Source organism: Copidosoma floridanum, unplaced genomic scaffold, assembly GCF_036245765.1.
Source record: "Copidosoma floridanum isolate Cflo_tuat_1 unplaced genomic scaffold, Cflo_Japanese_pri ptg000012l, whole genome shotgun sequence".
NCBI classification, from domain to species: domain Eukaryota; kingdom Metazoa; phylum Arthropoda; class Insecta; order Hymenoptera; family Encyrtidae; genus Copidosoma; species Copidosoma floridanum.
This window is the reverse complement of record NW_028321889.1, coordinates 4,806,465-4,822,441: the sequence shown is the minus strand read 5'-3', so window position 1 is coordinate 4,822,441 and position 15,977 is coordinate 4,806,465. Positions and strand designations below refer to the sequence as shown.

Here is a 15,977-nt window from a genome sequence, read left to right as displayed (position 1 = left end):
GCCAACATGTACGTGGTTAATCATTTTTGGGTAAGGCGGATGTGATAAGTGCGCATCTCTACGGGGCAGCGACATTTGAGGGACCGCCCCGGAAATCGTCAAAAATATATTGCGTTACCGTAAACACACATTTTTCGGTATATCAGATGTTTTACGAACTGTATGGTTTTTCTTTTGTAAATCGTTACTTTTGGCGTTTATATGGTTTTATAACAATAAAATTCAATAAAACTAAAAGAAATTTTACAACCAAGAAACTAACATATACACTTGGTATGACGTAAATCATAAAGTGTATTACTGTAAGTTGACGTTTTTCTCAACTGATTCGAATTAAATTAGGAGATGGGAAAACAAAAAATTCACAATAGCAAAAATAAAAGGAATTTTTGTCAGAAGTGGGATTCGAACCCACGCCCACAGAAGTGGACTGCGACCTGAACGCAGCGCCTTAGACCGCTCGGCCATCCTGACTGTTTGCGCAACGCCACGATTAGACCAGAGTCACCGAGCTGATCGACTCTCTTTTCATCGTAGCGTGCACAGATGCTGCTCAATTGCTCGCCAACGTTAGCTGCGAGGAAAAAAATGCTCGTGTCTTTTTTTTTTTTTTTTTCAACAGTGATGTGTTGAGTAACACTTAGATATTCTTCCATTTTTCAAACCCTGACGGAGACTCACCGTCGTCGAAAAGTTGGCGTAACGCGCAAGCTCGAGACGCTCCGTCGCCAATAAGTTGGTTTTAAAAAGAGCGGGGAAGAGATAATGAAAAAAAAAAAAAAAAAAAAAAAAATAGATACTGTTACAAGTGGGCCAATTCCATTGATCCAAAAAACATTGAGCTTCTGAGGGTGTTGGCATACACACCACTGCAGGAGTCGTTGCGATGAGCGCCATCCGATTGCGATCATTTTGTGACGAAAGAGAAAAACGCGATGAACGAAAATTTTTAAAGATCGGTAAAGTATGATTGGAGTTGATACCTAATATGCCTTTTTCATCGTAAAAGTTTCATTTGTGCACATGCTTATACACCTGCACCACAACAATCATCACTATAACGCGCACAAGAAATTTGAAATAATCGTTAAAATAGTACAACAGAAAAAGAGGTTTTTACCATCGAGTCTGCGTTATTTCTTACATTGCATGAACAAAGTGAAAAAAAAAAAAAAAAGAATTTCACTCGCAGGTATTGTATGTACATACGTACAACTTGAGCGTTAAGTGCAAACGAAAAGGAGGAAGAATAATCAGCGCGTCTGGCTCGCCGAAAATACCTGTCTATATATGTGCTCGCCTCCATATATATAGACACGTAAATGCTTCGGAAACGAGTGCGCGTATTTCTAGATGACGAGGAAAAGGAAGGGAGCTTGTGTGTAGAGAGAGAGAGACGAGAAAATAGACGAGGAAGGCGCGCGAACGTACCCATCCCTTGCCAGCTGAAAATCTAGACAGAGGCGCGAAGATCGGCCGAGACTCTGCCGAGCACTTTGCGCTCGGAAAGCTCCTTTTTCTCTCTGCCTGCCCCCACATCCCCCTTTCTCTCTCTCTCTCTTTTTTTTATTTATTCCCCCTTTCAAATCCTCGAATTTTTGGAATTTTTTTTCCTTCCTTTTTCCTCCCCATACTCATTTGTTCCCCTACGGTCTCCAACTTGACAGTCACTTCGTCTTTGGTGGCCAAAGCGCGGGTATATGAAAGAAGATATTAGTGCGTCGGGAAGACAAAAAACACCAAACTGGGCGGACTTTGGAGCAGTGCTTGCAAGCTCTCCGAGCAGAAGATGGCGAGTACGGTGCCCGAGCCGTGGGACTACCTGAACGAAAAGTGGGAGCACATCGAGCAGCCGGTAAGTGAGATCTGTGAGTGCATTTGTTCCACGTAGTTGATGGAGGAATGTGATTTTTTTTTTTCCTATACGTGCAAGACAGTTTTTCTCATCCGAAGCGTTTGGTTCAAGAGAGAGAGAGATAAAAACAGATAATTGTCATTGTCAATGACGCGTGGTGTATGCGAGCGCGATGTATATACATTGTTTTTTCCTCGAGGTGTCTATTACGCAAGAACAATTTTTTTTTTTTCCTACGATTGTTAACTTTGACAAAAGTTACGTGCCGAAGAGCATATAGTTTTGGGATTGAAAAGGAGGCAATTTTGCGATGCACGAGTGAAGGGGAAAAAAAAATATTCTTAGGCAAATATTGTTACTCGACGAGCTTTTCGTTGGGTAATTAAGGCCGTCCAAGACGCGTTACGCAAGTTTGGTTATTGACTATACCTCATTGACCTCAAGTATGAAACACATGCCCGCTCGAATAACATTTATCCCCCAAATTATACGTGCGATTTTTAATTTATATCGCGTAAGACTTACGTGTCAAAGGTACTTACATCGGACGCTGTACTTTAGGTTTCATCACCGATGTGTTTGCTCCACCATCGATAAAAGCTTCAGCGGAGCTTTTCCCCCCTCCGTGTTTGTGTTTCGGTATATGCATCAGAGTAAAAGTGCACCTGTGATTGAAATTCTTATTTATTATTATTCAAACAGCAAACAAACGATCCGAGACTTGCCGATTGATTTCATCAACTCCGAAAAAGAAGCAATTTTATTTTTATCCACTCGAATCTATAGGTAACCCTATGATTATATTTTTCTCTGTGGGCCGTGATAAATCTCTGCTTTTTTTTTTTTTGCGCCTATTAGCTGCGATCGAAAGGTCATTGTGCACCGTCGTGACAATGAGATGCGCGCTTCAGCGACAAACAAAACAAGAGTTGCGACACGGCTCTTCTTCCGTGTTCTCTCGTACATTATAAATACATGGCAGGTGCTCGAGGACCGCGTTGACGAAACGATTGAGCCGAGAAAAATAATCCGTCGTCGTTTATCGTTGGGGGTAAACTTGCCGTTTGGGCTAAAACTGAGTAAACTAAAAATCCTCTCGCGTTACCGATACCTTTTTCAAGTTCAAAATCACCTCCCAACACCGTCCCAGCGACGAAACTTCACAATGATATATTAGTTCACGGTTCAGGAGAGTGTGGTGCTTTGGCAATGCACTGCCTTGCCCGTCATTCTCGGTGATCCGCGCGAGGGGTCTACTTATACGGCGGCAAATATGCCGAACTTGCTCTCATCTCTCCAAGGCCGATGGCCATCGGATCTCTGGGATCAAACGTACCGGTGCATAATGAGTATATAAAATGCTCTCGAGATAAGCGACTGCAGCGCGTGCGACGTCGCCCCCCCCCCACTTCTTCGTGTGTTTGTGATTTGCGTCGCAAAGTATTTCGACGATGTGTATTATGATAGCATTGGACGATGATTCGGCTCGAGTAGAGGAGGGTATACAGGTGTTGTTAATCTTTACGACCCGGAATAATTTGAGCTCGGCTAGTAAGCACTTGGTACCGGGAAAAATGCACCGAAACGACTGTCGTGAAGAAAAAAAATATATATATAAGGAATGAAAATCATCCCTGCCCACAAACATTCGTCATGGATAAAAAGTGTTTGATCGAAACTCGTGTACAATACATGGTCGCTTTTTTTCAAAAACTTATGTAAAAACCCCATCGAGTACAATCTTCATTGATGAAAAAACTAAGCGAAAAGTTCCATTCAAGTCACGTAATTGAAATGTAACTTTTAACCGAACACCTTGATCGTATACAAAATCAACAACCTTCCATCACCTCTTTTGGATTCCTATTTAGACTAACCAATGCTTAAATAAACTATCCGAATGGATAGGTCTTGGCATGGTTAATACGCGGGGCAACAAAAAATCATTTTTTTGTTTTGTTTTTTTTTTAATATCATTGTTATTTTTTTTAAGCATTCGTTCCCATCGGCTGAAATCGGGATCCACGTGATCAAACGGTTCCAACAAGGTTTGAGATTCACCACTGGGATCGATTGAAATTTTTTGAACCAACTTCCGACTTCGCGATATACTCGTTCAAATGGACAAAAAAAAGGGGGGGGTGGAAACCTCGATACTTTCGGCCAATTAATTTCCATTTGTTGAACCGGTAAACCTTATTCCTCCCAAGCTACGATACTTACTTATTCCCGTCACTCGAAACAACGAAGTATAGTTTTGCACCCCCTTTTGGACCATCTCCCTCTTGCTCGCTCGGTGCGCCACTATTGCCCCGCGCACACCCAACGGCACCGTCTGCGCTGGCGCGACTGCCATTGCTCCCCGGGTCCAGTCCACACGCCAGACTCGTCCCTGAACTTCCCGGCTCCTCGGGACGCGCCCCCCAAGGTGCACACCAGTCTCTTACTCATCGTCTCGCATCTCAACCCAGTGAGGCGAAAAATACCTATATATACAGGCAAAGGAATCATGAAGAACAAGAAAATCTCGCTCCTGGGCAAGCTCTGCCGGTGCTACTCGCGCGCGGAGCAGATGCTCCAGCCCGACCGCGGGGACGACTGTGGCTCGGGGTCAAGTTTAACCGTGACGTCACAGGTAAGCTCGTACGTGGATATATATATATGTTTATATACCCGCACCAACTGGATCTTTCTCGACCATTGGAGTTGAATAATATGGCTTTTTAACGCGAGCCAACCTATATGTATAAGACGCTCGGTTTCTTTTGGTCGTACACCGAGTAAAGAGAATCGAGGGGTTAATTGGGCTGATTACTGCGGCTGTCATTTATACGTCTGATGTGGGTTGGAGTGCCGTAGGAGTAGTGGCATCGAAACCCCAGCGACGCTTCTTCTTTTTTAATCGGCGAGTGGATGATTTTTGCCATTTTGAGTTGAATATGGAGGAAAATTGGCGGAAAGAGGGAAGCGTGTCTTTTTTTTTCCCTGTCTGGCGATTAACTTTAATTCCAGCTCCTCGTTTGAAATGAAACCTTATCGCTCGCGCGAGCAGTGTTAATTTGCGCGAGAGTCCATACGCGTAAAGTTGCAAACGGGAGAGATAAGATTTAATCGCGGTGTAAAACAATTAGGGGCTTAATAACGACGCGTGTCTTTATTGCATATGGAGAGAATTTTTTTTTTCGGAAAATACGATTGGTGGGTATCGAGTGGAGGTAATAATATGCTCGTGTTTCGGAGCTGTGTGGATAAAATCGTGGTTTCACGTGTTGACGCCACTTCCTTTTTTAATTTTAATTTTAATTTTCCTCGGCGAATCAAAGTCATCCATATTCGGCAAGATTTTGGGATTTTAAGTATGGACAGACCACTACAAATATGAGTAAACTGAACTTGATCAATCAGTGATCTGGGAATCATTTACTAGTGGCTGGGATAGTTTCTTCACTTACTCACAATTTGCAAGTAACATCTCGAAACTTGATCATCCCATTGATTTCAATTATCTCCAAAGACGCTAAAGCAACTAGTCCATCAGCAGACTTGGGCACAATTACTTTATGAAAATTGTTTTTCCTGTTTGAAATGCATTTTTTTTTTTTTTGATAAAAAAAATTTTTTTACTCACAATACAGTATATAAAAAAAAAAAAAAAAAAGAAATTTTTTTTCCAAGTGCAATATATACAATTCAAATAACTATTGTTGTTCATTTTGTTAAGTGCTTGAAATCAAATGATCAATTACTCGAATTCTTTTTTTTTTTCTTTCGCATTTACATCGCATTATTATTGATGCTAAAAATGTAGATGGAACTCGGGGAAAAAAAAAATTTTTTTTATTGCATTAAACTTTTAGAAAAAAATTATAATAAAAAAAAAAAAATAAATTATCCATGCCCTTGAGACACTGAGCCTTTGCTCGTAAGACGGATACCATTTGCCACCGTTTTCTATACTAAAACAAACTTTATTTTTTTCCCTACAAATTAATGTTTCCTCCAATTTGCACAGCTTTCAAATCACCCCCCGGCAATCACAACATCCCAATATGGACCCCCCCTCCGCGGTCAAACTTCCCACACCCGAGCCATTTAATCAATGCCTCAAAGTGCTTCGGTCTCGTTTAGCTCGCGCACCGGAAAGTCTAGCCTGCACGAGAAGGAGAACCCAATGTAACCGAGTCGTTGACCCAAAAGCCATGGAAATTTTTCGGTACCACCTCCCTCGCGTACACGCACCGCCATCTGATCGCGATGGAGTTTACAAGTACCCCAGCGAGAGAGAAAAAGCGTATAAGCGAGAGCCGTACACGTTATAATCGGTGGGGGGGGGTGAGGGGGGTTCTTTTTTTCTTCTTCTTCATTTTCGCTCTCGGGTTATTTGTCACTCGCGTTATCACCGGCGTTCCTGAGCTTCAAGGGAGAAGATATAAAATTCGGGGCCTTTCGAAACGGGAGCTGCTCCCTCCCTCTCTCTCTCTCTTTCTCGGCTCGATAGCTCGAATCGTACGAGAAGCACACCCACGAGGGCCGAGCGATAAAATTACATAAGCGGCTCGAGGTTTATAGAGTCGTGTGCCGATTGAAACGTCACAGCGAACAATTTTTCATACGTAAACACTGGACGCGAGGGGTTACGCAATCAAGACGATTTTTTTGCTTCCGGCAGCGCGTGTCGGTACACCAGAGTTTTCGGATGGATTCCTACATGTGTACAGTTGTTTTTTTTTGTTTTTTTTTTTTTTTTGTTTTTTTTTTGTTCGAATTGACAAGTGCACCAGTCACTTTATTGTACCGCCATCAAAGAGTTTACAACCATCAATCCCCGAGTGGCAAAAATCCCCTTAACAATCTTACGCGCGAAGCGTTGGCGTACGTCAACACGGCAATCGCTTCGAAAGAGCGCACAACCTTTGGCACTTTTGTGAAAAACGCTCGTAAAGATTAATCCGCAATCGCGCGGCTCTTAACAGTCACTTTTTTTTCTTCTTCTTCCTCTTCTTCTTCTTGTCCCTGGTTGGAAGTTGCAGCAAACATAAAGAGACGAGGTTATCGTGCGCGGGATGATGATAAAGAAAAATGGAGCGCTCGGTATCGGTTGACGATGGAAAAACAAAAAAAGAAAAGCAGCGAGAAAAACATGCGCCGTGCGAAGGGTCAGGGCAGCACTTGAATCTGATTGCACTACGATTGGTGGGGGGGGTGGCGTATTATGTTAAGAATGGATGAAATTTCATCAGCCATCCGTGCGTAGAAAAAATGAAAGGATCTCTCGAACGCCGAAGGGGATAAAAAGAAAAAAAAAATCGGCGTTCCCGGCGCCAGCGTATCGAAAATCGGCAACGCAGAGAAAGAGACAGAGACGACGGTCGAAGGTGAACGGAGCCTTGAGCAGCAAACGAGGAAGAAAGAAAAAGTTCAAAAGATCGGTTGCACTCGCTTACGCCGATCGGCACGGGATTAAAAGCCAACCGATTTTGTCTCTTTTCGCCACCCATACCTGATGATTAAACGCGAACGCAGACACGCGATTTAGAACACGCTGATACATATATATATACGCATTATACACACGGCCGTCACAGACGTAGGCGGCATTTCACCGCGATCGAGTTTTCTCTCTCTCCGTGTCCCCCACCCGATTCTTCGAACGCGCTCCAAAACGTCTTGCGCACACACACACGTATGAGCGGACGCATTAACACGTACATCTGTGTGCGTGGAGTACCGATTGGCGCGCTCCGACGACCCACCCGGCACACACGCACTCTGCGGAGAAAGAGCCGATATAATATCCGTGGCCGGACACGCCAGACGCCTCCGATCGCTCGTCAAGGCGACACCACCTGCGTGTGTACAAGCATCGGAACCTCGTACATTGCAGTCTGCCGTGTCTCTTTACTTAAATCGCCGACTCTGCGGCTCCGGATTTACTTGTACTCGTGTACTCGTTGTAGTCGCGCGCGCCGATTTTCGCCGATTTTCAACCGATCGGTTGGATACGTACAGTTCTACTGCAGCGGGGACCAGTGATTTCGAGGGATTTTTCTGTCTTTTTCTCGTTTCGGGAGCTGGAAAATGCCGACTGTCATCAGCGACCTTAGCAGGCCTACGCCGGACGACTGCGTAAGTTATCTCGGTTTTTCAATGTGATCGAGTGATTGTTCGATCTCAAGGGTTTTGCATAAAGGTTTTTTAAATTGGAAAATTTCGACGAGCTCGCGTTGGGTGTCTAAATATAAACATTGAATGAACGCGCGGCGGAGAGGAGACGGGAAGAGTCATGTACACTATATTTTTGGCTGTGAAATTACACAACATCCTTCACGATACGCGTTTGATTATCAATCGGGTTTTTGAAATAAGGCGTTTTTGTTTTTGTTTTTTTTTTTTTTTTTTTTTTTTTTCAATCATCCACACAGCTAAGGTGACCGATTAGCCGAAATCAGTGTAGTAAAATTTTTGGCGAATTTTTCTGAATTTATCACAGTCTTGTTGATGTTGACATAGCCGCGAATCCGTTATCGAAAGCATTGAAATATTTGTAATGTCCCTCGTGCGTGTTTATGGTAATACTTATATCTTGAAACAGCTGCGTGTGTATTTATCGCTGGTGCTTGTGCATATTTATCACAATTCAAAGTTTTTCTTATACCTACTTGTATTACTATTATTTTTTTTATTATTATTATTATTTGTACTTATTATTTCTTTCTTTCTTTTTTCGTTAATGTTTAAAGTTTACAAGTAATGAGAGAAAATATTTACAGCGGTATATGTATGTCTAAATGTTCTTCTTGTTTATCAACAAAGCGTTTTAATAATAACTAAAACGATAATAGTATTATTATTAATAATAGGATATTTTTTATTTTTACGTATACAATAGAACCTAGAAACACTTTTGCTTTTTAAACCATCAAAAAAACGTGAATTACTGATAATAATATTATTCACACGCAGTTGCAATTTTGAAAAGTTTTACTTCAAGTCCGCGTTATTATCAGACCCATCAGGCAATTTTTCGTTGTACCGATGTACGTTGAAAACATCGTGGCAAAGAATGAACAATGCGAGCGGATCAAGCGGTGTCGAATTTAAAATTTTAAACGATGAATTGTAATAAAAAGAGCTTTTAAAACTCCGTGTGATATGTGAGACGAACGCAATTTTCGGCGACTCGAGTGAGTGTGAAAGTATGCGTGAAACTTACCTTTGTTATTTTTGAACGTGTAAGGTGGTTTCATCGAGGAAATCGAAAGGCAAGGTTATCATAATGCAGCAGGACAAAAAATTGAAGGGTTTACCCTACTGTTAAAATAATTTACTTAGATGATTTTTCAGACTGTTTTTACGTCATTTAAATTTATTTTCGATAAATTAAGTTTTACTCGAAACGTTACGAAAAAAGGTGTACCGTAATTTTCGTGTTAGTTTATTAGTACAGTAAAATATTTCGTAAAGTCAAAAGAAAAAAATTATCCCAATTTAGCGTTGTAATAACGGATGTAACGCCAATGAACTGTCGTATCTGCACCGGTAAAGAGATAAAAGGCAGAATCGAGATAGCGAAAGACGAAAAAAAAAAAAATGTCAACATATGGGAATGCGTCGGCTGATCAGGACACGTGCGGCAGTCGTTATGCTCTCGCGCACCTGCACGTGTTTGATACGATAGACAAAAATTACTTTTTCCAATCAGCACTGCGTGATTAACTATTCTTCGCTTCTTCTTCTTTTTTTTATTTTTTTTATTTTCCTTTTTTAGATAAATGTGATTAGGCTCATGCGTTTTTTGTCGTTTTTAAATGATTGATTATTAACCGTACGCGTTTATTGAAAAGTCATCCAAAAATAAATGCCACAAAGTACAATTGATGCATCATTAAAGAGTGAGGGTACAGATAATCATCCAATTTTATATCAATCAGTACATCATATGCACATGAAAAATTTTTCAAAGGTTTTAAAAACTACGTACGGTAACTGAGTATTTTTTTTTCTACTCGTATATATCAGTCAAACGATTGATCCCACGTTACAGATCAGACACACGTTATCGCCACTTGGAATCGCCTATTGATTTTGAGACCAGCTATTTATATACCATATCTCGAATATTTTTTTTTTTTTTTTTTTTTTTTTTTTCTACAGATGAAACAACGATATTACTAGAGGGAATTTCATAAGGAACGTATGTTCAACTGAAATAAAAGCACAACACACCACCTTCTTTCACAACTCGATACTACATGTCTCTGCTGGAGTGCTATTTTATTTTTTATTTTTTATTATTATTATTATTATTTATCGCCCACGGATCTCACGGGTTGCTCAACAGAACGACCTATTCAGTCATTTGAATGGTATCGACATATTTCGGACATGTTTCCGGGCTCGTGAAATTCAAAATCTACGGGTAGAGAAGTCCAACAGGTGTCTTTGTACAACGAGTCGTGCCCTTCGACGCACGTGATGGTATTAATTTTTAAAAAATACGCACAATCCCATTGATTGTGCTGAAAAACCGTGCAAACCGGACGCTGTCATCACGCGTTGCATCAAACCCGAGTGCAGAAGGTGGGGGGGAGAGGAAGAAGAAAAAAAACCGCCATTTATCTCCGTCAGAGAATTTACAAAACCGGTATGTAAATACGAAATTCCTCGACTGGCTTCGCGCTCATGTGTATTCAAGTCCGCGACACGCCCACAAAGCCAGGCGTCGGCGGCGGTGCCATTTAAAAAATTTCCTCTCTTTCTCGGGCTCGATCGAATACACGTGTACATGACCCGAAAAAGAGAGAGAGAGAGAAAATTGTGCCTCAGTGGGAAAAGTGGGTTCGCTTGGTTTTTGAATCTTTTGACTTTTAACGATACAAGTCTTTTTTTTCAAACCTCCCCCTCTTTTTCCTAGTATTACACAACGAATCTGAAACACACACGGATAAAAAAAAAGGAGATTAGAGAAGGTGTTGGAAGAATCTAATCTACTTGAATGAATCGTGTATCTTGACACGCGAGCGTCGAGATTTTGATTTCGAAACTTGCGTGTAAGTGTATACAGAGTGACGAGGGAGAAAAAAAAAAAAAAAAAAAAAAAAAACACATCATAGACCAACCGCGCGATATCTCATTTTCGATTGTTGTCCTCCCTTATGCAATCGTAGCTTCCGTTTTTCGTGGGTGCGCTTATCTCGTGCACGACACCGGATTTTCAAAATTAGTGGCAATTTTTTCGCATATCTCACGAGCGTGTGCCGTTTAGTTTTGACGTGAATGAGAAAATGATGCGCACCGACGATCGTTTGAAATAACGTATGACCTCACCGATGCACGGCGATACGAGCATTGTTTTCCAACGAGTTGCCGGAAAATATCGCGTCGTTTCAATAACTTGAATATTTCAGGGATGATTAAACGCGTAGCAGCTTTCTTCCGAAAAAAAAAAAGGAACGACTGATCAAAACTCTGTCGAAAAAAGAGGCAATTGATTGAGATTCCAAGAAACGCGTGATTAACATCAAACCAAGGGGATGACACAGAAATGCTATAGATTGCATTTTTATCCATGTGTCTTTTGTGAGGCTGAACTGCTTGTGTAGAAAAATGTACAAACGATCGAGGAAATTACTAAATTTCGATACTAAGAAACACAATATCAGTCTGCCCAGCAAGTTCCACTCGATTTTGTAAAATGTTCCCGAGCACAATGATGCATCAAAAAAAGAAAAAAAAAAAAAAAAAAGAGAGAGATTTCTAACATTAACCATTGCACTGTACAAAATCACAAATCCATAGTCGTAGTGGCTGTTTGTTGACAAATACATGGGCTCGTCACAATTGACGCTTGGGAGGCAAACAGCAGCGAGGTCCCCCGGCACATGGCCATTAGGAGTGTCGTAACTCATCGGGACGAGCCTTCGGAAGAAAGCCACATTCCACCATGACCCACAGCTCCCCCGACATCATTCCCCAACAGCATCGACAGCGAGCGGGTTTGTATACGCCCAAAAACTGCACGGAGCAAAAGTGAAAGAGACGTGAGAGCGGAGGTCGCTTATTTCGTATGCAGGCGAAATACCCACCATAGGGGCATCGATTCGATTTTTCCCCCACCGTAAATCCCGTGGGAGCTCTCTGCGCCTCGTTGGCGCCAACCTTCATTATCTTACCGCAAAAATATCCGCACCGATCGAGAAACCGATTTCTCTCTATACCTGGCAATAGGAAGAAAAAAAAAATATTCAAGAGACATATATTACATGTCTATACAAGCTCTCTCTGCTTATACACAGAGAAGCGCGGAAAAAGAGATGCTTCACCTCGTCATTCGAGATGTCATCTTTCGATGTACCCATACACATATACGATTGTAATGAAGCTCTAGAGAAGTTTATACGATATATATAAATAGACGGCGAATCTTCGGAGTGTAGGACATAATATCATACGTAAGCCGATATTCCCGACCACGGCCTAATATAATGTGTACACGTATGTACTACACCGCAGGGAAACAAATATCCCTTTTTGCAAACACTTCCGCGGTTATTGGTAATGTTAAACGATCGATCGGTGGAAAAAATAAAAAAAAAACAATAAACAGCTTAACTGTTTCACCCTATGTACGCGTAATTCTTGCACTTCCAACGAACACCGCAGTTTATATTTTATCGTCGATCTGTACTTAGGTAATTATCCCTTTTTTCTCTTCCGTGTGAGTGGGTATATAAAATATGCGTTTAAATCGACTCGAGTAATGATTTTCGACAATTATTACCATTTGTGTACACGCGTGCCTTGCATAGCTTGTAGCTCGTATGTTTTGACAACTACAACGGTTTTTTTTTTTTTTTTTTTTCATTAATCCTGGCTACCGAGAATCCATAGCGGCGATTGTTCCTGATACAGTTATTTGATCGAACGTCTGGTGAATAGTCCATTGTCACGCGGTACGAGCACGAGCAGAAGCTATTTATTGTATTGTGTACAAAAAAAAAAAAAAAAAAAAAAAAAAAAGCGTTGATCGTAAACGATGTGCCTCTGAAGACGTTAATTGATTAGTAACACCTTGCAGAGCCAGAGGTGGTGGCACCGAATTTCTCAAAAACAACACATGGTGATGGTCAAAATCAAGATGCGTTGTAAAAACAGTACGTATTCGTTGCAAATGTACACATGGTGAGGAAGTGACGTGTGTACAGAGTCTGTGCACATTTATTGCACCCATCAGGGAAATCCCGAGCTCTGTGATCGACGCGAGAGGGGCTTCCCACTGCACGATGCGTCAGACGGCAGTTATCGCTGTACATACCTCGAGTAACAGGCTGTATCGATTGCGAACGGAGTAGCTTGTCACATTAGATGAAAACGCATGATGAGTATATATAATCGGAAAACGAGACGAAGAAGAAGAAGAAATTTATACTTGAACCAAATGAGTATACGCTCTGTTGGTTCATCGGAAATTCGATAGCTCATCGAGTCGGTGCAAAGCGCGGGTACTTATTTGTACGTTTGGAAATTGGATTTGTGTCAAGAGTACGGAGATATGGCCTTTATGCGCGTACACTCGATCGACCGAGGCGTTTGTGAATGGCGAAGGGCGATAAGAGCAAGGAACGTTTTTATCCGCATAACGGTGATCTTGTTGCACATATACAGACAGTTTGCGGATCAAAGTTGAAAGTCACGAGGCTTGGCGGGAAGAAGAAGAAACTTTCTAAATTTTTTTTACAGCGCGTTATGAGTGGCATCTGGCAGAGAATATCTATTTTTTCACTTGAGTGCGCGTCGGTGTTGTATGGATGGCGTTTCTCCAAAATTTCGAGTTCCCCATGAATCGAGTAGTTTGGAAGATACAAATCGAACAAATCGGCACTTTTTCGACAAGCAAAGAGCTTATACGTATATCAAAAATCATTTTCAATCTCACCGACTGGCTGATCTGATCGAAATGCAAACCCTTGACCTCGAATCGGTAACATGCGCACAACAGGTGTTTCCCTCGGAAGACCAAAAAAGAGCCATTGTCATCATCGGCACCGCTCCCTGGACCAAAAGATAAGCCAATGACGCAAGACCGACGGTAGCTATATGTACAGCGAAATCGCGTGGGATTGCGGGTACACCTATACATATATGGCACAGGGGAGCAAAAAAAAAAAAAAAGACAAATTCAACGCCATTGGCTCTTTCGGTAATTAACCGTCACTTAGGCACGTGCGTATACGAAAAGAAGAAGAAGAAACTGGTCCGACGTTGGGGGGACATCTCTCACGTGCGCCTATATATACAACATGTTCCAGCCGAGCCTTGTGCTATTAATGGTGTGTAAGTATGTATATCGGTACGGATGATCGCGCGCCGGCACGTGAGCTTCGTCACGTCGGCAGCCCCCGCTTTTCTTTTTTTTTTTTTTCCCTCCTCTGGATGTAAGTGTACAGGAATCGATTTCTTATTTGGAATCTCCGTACCCTTTGCGACGACTCGCGCGGTTGATCAATAATTCGCAATGCCCTGTGTATTACGTGGGACATATGTATGATATTTATCGCCCAACTCGACGAGCGCGAGAAATAGCACCCGAGTATTTCGTCATCCATTCTTTTCTGGAATCAGCCCAACGCGTATAACAGCACGATTGTACCCAGGTCACGAAATTTGGTGTAGAACCGCGGAGGCGGACGCTGAGCAGCAGCTGACGATCATCCCGAGAGAAGTGTAACAGGAGTCGAGAGAGAGAGAAAAAAAAGGGCGCGGCTGTAGCGTCCGAGAGCATGCACATGGCAAACCGGTTTGTATAAGCTCCGTATATGTATATAGGAGTAGGTATATATTTGGCCTCTCTCCGCCCGAGTTGTATATGCATTATGTATGTACAATGTGACGTATATAGGCGATGCGGGGAAGCCGATCGATCGGTTTCGCGAGCAAAACGCCGGGACTTCGATTTGTGCCTTTGGACACTGCACACGCGGATTATTTACTTGGTTGAACAACGGTTGGTGGGGGTGTATGCTGATGCAACTTGCATCTAATTGGCTGTACCTATGCGATTTTGCGCGTTGCGTCGGATATACAACTAAGATGGCACACGTGATGCAAACTCGAGGAAACAAACGTCTCTTTGCAAATGTCGCACCCAAATCATTTCGGTGAAGACGGTAATTTTCACTCTCGAGCGATACACCTGGCATGACTCGAGAGAAAAATCCTCTCCAGAGATAGGGTCGACACTTGGCGTATGGGCGTTATCTCGTTGAACAATGTTTTATCGAAATATTTTTATGCGCTCGCACGTGTGCGACAAAAAAAAACTTGAACGCGAAAACATATATTCCTATGGACGGTATCAAGTGTATACACATGTACGAGAGATAAAAAAAAAAAAAGGTGATGCCGACGGTGACTCCTATTGTTTGTTCATTGTGATTATTGTTGGTGCGCGGTGACGCGCGGTTGGAAGGAATATACCGAGAAATAGGGGGCCCGTCTCGTTTCTGCAATTATCAGCTCGCGACGACGTTATCGGCTTTCGTATACGCGCGTCAAGCCCCCGTGGATACTGCGTACGATGATACGGAGAAAACTACGTTGGTGAAAAGTACAAAAAAACAAAAAAAAATGGTCAGGTCGATGACTCTTATCCCGTGGTTTACAGCGGACTCGGAAGGTCGTCGATTCTGAGTTTGTAATGTACACCCACGCTTTTAAGCGTGAAATAACGACTGAGATGATATTTTGAAAAAAAAAGTTTTGCGTCTCAAAAAGTGCCATTTTTTTTTTCCTTCAACCTTTTTTTGGAACTCGGAGTAATCTATGCGCACTTGAATGGCATACACGCGCATATTTATCATTGAAAGATCTATGGCACTCATTTGAGCGCGCGGTGTACTTTTCCAAGTGCCAGTAGGAGAAGAAGATCGACCGGTGGTGATCAAAGAGTTGCATCATTCGATGCAATCGCGTCAGTAGATTATCATCACTTTGATTTATCGAGACTCTCGATCGGGTACAGGCTTTATCTAAGCGTCGGCGCCTTAACTTTGAGCGATTCTTGTTACCACGAGACAAAAATCGCATGTGTCATCGTCGTAAATGCGGAGAAAGCTATTACGTG

At 42.2% G+C, this 15,977-nt stretch overlaps 1 protein-coding gene and 1 non-coding gene across 4 annotated transcripts in view; one reads left to right on the top strand and one right to left on the bottom strand.

The window, feature by feature from the left end:
* Positions 1 to 390: 390 nt before the first annotated feature.
* TRNAL-CAG (transfer RNA leucine (anticodon CAG)) lies at positions 391 to 474 on the bottom strand. Its single transcript has one exon. It is a non-coding gene; the product is annotated as a tRNA-Leu (tRNA).
* A 978-nt stretch (positions 475 to 1,452) lies between these two features.
* The window catches only part of Hex-A (Hexokinase A), a 33,694-nt gene continuing 19,169 nt past the window's right edge, over positions 1,453 to 15,977 (top strand). The window contains exon 1 of one of the 3 annotated variants that reach the window (XM_089590207.1): positions 1,453 to 1,855. In XM_089590207.1, the coding sequence (XP_089446333.1) occupies positions 1,790 to 1,855 (66 nt within the window). In that variant the 5' untranslated portion in view covers positions 1,453 to 1,789. Of the gene's footprint in view, positions 1,856 to 4,349; positions 4,491 to 7,663; positions 7,982 to 15,977 lie in introns of those variants that run through there. The other 2 variants (XM_089590206.1, XM_089590209.1) reach the window with 2 other exon arrangements.